Source organism: Limulus polyphemus, unplaced genomic scaffold (genome assembly GCF_000517525.1).
Source record: "Limulus polyphemus unplaced genomic scaffold, Limulus_polyphemus-2.1.2 Scaffold1354, whole genome shotgun sequence".
NCBI lineage: Eukaryota > Metazoa > Arthropoda > Merostomata > Xiphosura > Limulidae > Limulus > Limulus polyphemus.
This window is the reverse complement of record NW_013666964.1, coordinates 300,956-304,986: the sequence shown is the minus strand read 5'-3', so window position 1 is coordinate 304,986 and position 4,031 is coordinate 300,956. Positions and strand designations below refer to the sequence as shown.

The window sequence follows — 4,031 nt, the reverse complement described above, 5'->3', positions numbered from 1 at the left end:
TGTTGTCTTAATTTTTACCTTGTGTTGACTTATAACTTTTTATGTTGTTTTCAGGTACTATTTTCAGCATCCCTACGCTCGTCTGTTTGTATGTTATTTCGTTATATTTTGCAATTTTCTCATTTTCGCTGAAGATCCAGTCTCGCACAGTCACACGGAGAGCGAGATGCCGGTAGTAGGAAACGTCTTTTCTTTCGTAGCAACAAAATACCCTCCCGAGTGGACATGGTGTCTCGTGAAGGTGGCGCTATGGTTGTTTGCCATCTTTTTAGGCCTTGAATTTGGAAAGTATTGTATCCACCATTGCCTTTTAAGTAAGTATTGTAAATTTCTAAGATTACTGTTGTTTTTACATATTTTTAAAATGTTCGATAGTTGCTTAAAGTTATTTTTTTATCATCTGGCTTTTATTAGTTAATATTAGTTAATCTTTATCATAACGTAAGCATATGTGTGGAAAAATAGATATTCTTAAACATTTAGTTTAAAACAGAGACTAGTGATTGGTGAACCATTATAAGGGTAGAATGGTGATTGGTAAACCATTATAAGGATAGAATAGTGATTGGCGGATCATCATAAGGCTAGAATGGTGATTGGTGAACCATTATAAAGGTAGAATGGTGATTGGTGAACCATTATAAGGCTAGAATGGTGATTGGTAAGGGTTGTGCAGTTTATCTTAGCATAGAAATAGAATGCTGATGGAAGTTTACCTTTAAGTTGATTTAAAATTCTTATTAAGACTAATTAAGTTGTCGTCACTAAGACCTTGCTAAACAACAACCTGAATCCACCATTTGAAACATTAGTATATGATTTATCTTAATGGTTGAGTAATATAGCAGTTTCTTTGTTTGTTAAGCACAAAACTACATAACGAGCTATCTTTTCTGTGCTCATCGCGAGTATCGAAACCCGATTTTAAGCGTTATAAAGCCCCGAACTTATAACTGGACCACCGGTGGCCCAACATGTTCATTCAACATCGTAAAGAACTGAATAAGTTATATTTATACATTAAAAAAATTGATTTGTGATTTTGACTGCATCTTAAACAAAATTTCATTGGATTACGTGCTATCTTGGCAGAATAAATAGTTCATTTGTTAAAAAACTCTCTTGATCAGTAGATAGAGTAAAAATTGAGATCAAAATGTAAACATGGAAATGATATTGATACTAGTTTTTGAGCTGATATTGTTTATCTGTTGAGTTTCGTAAAAGGCAACTCGATGGTTATCTGCACTATAGCTGTCTAATTTTTAATTGATAAATGGCAAGGAAACCAGTCAGCACTGCCAACCGCCAACTCTTGGGCTACTCTTTATTAACGAAAAGTAAGATTGACAGTCACCTTGAAACGCCCCCACGGCTGCAAGGATGAATGTGTTCGGTGACGGGTTTCGATCCTGTGGCCAGCAGATTCCGAAACGAGCGGCCTATCAGGCCATGTCATACCTGCTTTCAATCTGTCTCTAGTTTTCCATATCGTTTATTTTAATGCTGTTACTCTCAACGCATGGTTTTAATTGTATTTTCAAAAAATTATTAAAATCATGAACATGTTAAATATAGGAAGAGATTTGGAAGTAATTATATACCTTTAAAAATAGTTTAACTTAAGCCTATTACGTACAGGTATTTAATGGGATAATTTCCTGTAATTGTCCAGCATTAGTACTTAATTACATTTATAATATAATTTTTTTACTTTATATATATGTGGATATAATATTTTTCTGCGTATATTCTATCCAACCCTAACTCTGGAACTTGAATAATATTTTTCTCACTAGGAGTAATGATATAACAAGTATTTTTGGTTTATTATTAAAAATTGATGAGGTACGGATTCAGCTGTAATATTGGGCTATGTAAAATTTGGAAAAAAAGAAATGTTTCAAAGTGATTTTACGTGGAACATTTAAACCAACATTTAGAATCTTTAAAAAACAAACAAAAAAAAAACGTAGTATGTTTAAAATTTTGAAAAGGAAACGCTGGCGACACCCAGTGTCATAATTATTAACTTCATGTCAAAATATTTTTTCTTCAAAGAATTGTTCGTATGTTGTTAAGCGCAAAGCCACGCAATGGGCTATCTATTCTTTGCCAACAATGGGTATCGAAACCCAACTTTTAGCGTTATAAGTCCGCAGACTCATTGCTGAGCCACTAAGGGGATGGGGGGGGGGAATTTTCTTTAGTACTTAGAAGAGAAATATTTATCTGTCGTATGGAAAATTTAAATCGTGAATAGAAACAACAGATCCATGTGAACTAGCCATTTCTTAACAAGAAAGGAAGAAACATGTTTTAATAACTTGCTTCTCAGTTTCCGTACTTCAGCTCTATGAACATTATGGGAAATCTGAACCAATACTTCTTCTAATGCCCACCAGGGGCACAGCGATATGCCTGCGGACTTATAACGCTACAATCCGGGTTTCGATATCCGTGAGGAAATCTGAACCAATACTTCATCTAATGCCTACCAGGGGCACAGCGGTATGTCTGCGGACTTATAACGCTAGAATCCGGGTTTCGATACTCGTGAGGGAATCTGAACAAATACTTCATCTAATGCCCACCAGGGGCACAGCGGTATGTCTACGGACTTACAAGGCTAGAATCCGGGTTTCGATACCCGTGGTGGGCAGAGCACAGATAGCCCATAGTGTAGCTTTGTACTTAACTTCAAACAAACGCCATCTAACTTTCAACTTAATTTATTACAGGAAATATCTTCCGACTGAAAATGTTCCGGGAAGAACAAGGAACATGGATGATAATGTTTCTTACTGTAATCGTTTTCGTGTACATCTTCTCTCTGGTGTATAACGCCTTTTTACTGTCCAGCTACCCCAACTCCGAGCCCTACAGAATTACCGGTAGAATGGGGATCACCAATATGAACTTCATGAAAGCTGCCGCCTGTGGTACTTGGCTGGGGGACTTCGTCACTGCCTGGATGGTGGGCCAAAAACAATATGATTAATTTATCCTAACCTATTTAGCTTGAAAGTATTAATGTTTCTCTCTCTTCATCAACTTATCTCCAAAACAGATATTCTATACAACATTCATATTTTAACACAAGTATGCAACATTATATTTTGGATTTAACCTTTTTCCTCAAAGGTCAACACATCTGGTAGTTGTTATTACGAATGTCTTAACCCTTTTCTAACTAGAAAATAATACATATTTATTCAGTTATATTCAGGAATAATTATCTTCTAAAAATTTCGTTCATTTCTGTAGTTGGTTAATGCTCTTGTGAACAGGATGTAAGTAGTCATAAATTTGGTTTACTCCTCGACTCAGTATAAGGTTATATACCGTTGTGGTAATTCTAGATGGCTTATATGTGCTTGATCAGCTTCTGTATCGTTTCTCTCCTGGGATGTAGGCATGTCCAAGTATTTGTTTGTTTGAAGTTAAGCACAAAGCTACACAATGGGCTACCTGTGCTCTGTCCACCACTGGTATCGAAACCCGGTTTCTTGCGTTGTAAATTCGCAGACATAGTGATGAGAGGTTTGTACCAGCTGATATGAGATGGGAATTAGTCTTCTCTTGAGAATGCTACTATTTTAACTTTCATTCTAATTATGAGCAATTTAATTATATAAGCCTAATTTCCTTAATTAGTTTATATTTATTTGCCGTTTACTGGTAGTCTGATTTTGCCACGCAGTTTTAATTTCTTTTTCACTGATCGTTTTGGTTTCATCGTGTGTTACTTATTAGAGTCTGAGATTTTATTTATATATTTATGGGGTGCTTATTTGTGTATTTATGGGGTGTATATTTGTGGTGTTTATTTATATATTTATGGGGTGCTTATTTATATATTTATGGTGTTAATTTGTGTATTTATGGGGTGTATATTTGTATATTTGTGGTGTTTATTTGTGTATTTATGGGGTGCTTATTTATATATTTATGGTGTTTATTTGTGTATTTATGGGGTGTATATTTGTATATTTGTGGTGTTTATTTGTGTATATTTATATATTTATGGT

At 34.9% G+C, this 4,031-nt stretch overlaps 1 protein-coding gene across 2 annotated transcripts in view; it reads left to right on the top strand.

Annotated features, from left to right (window-relative positions):
- Window positions 1–4,031, top strand: part of LOC106463229 — a 23,465-nt gene that overhangs the window by 5,817 nt on the left and 13,617 nt on the right. For both annotated transcript variants that reach the window (XM_013923223.2, XM_022390675.1), the window contains exons 2-3: window positions 55–314; window positions 2,742–2,977. In XM_013923223.2, coding sequence (XP_013778677.2) covers window positions 55–314; window positions 2,742–2,977 — 496 coding nt within the window. The remainder of the gene's footprint in view (window positions 1–54; window positions 315–2,741; window positions 2,978–4,031) is intronic.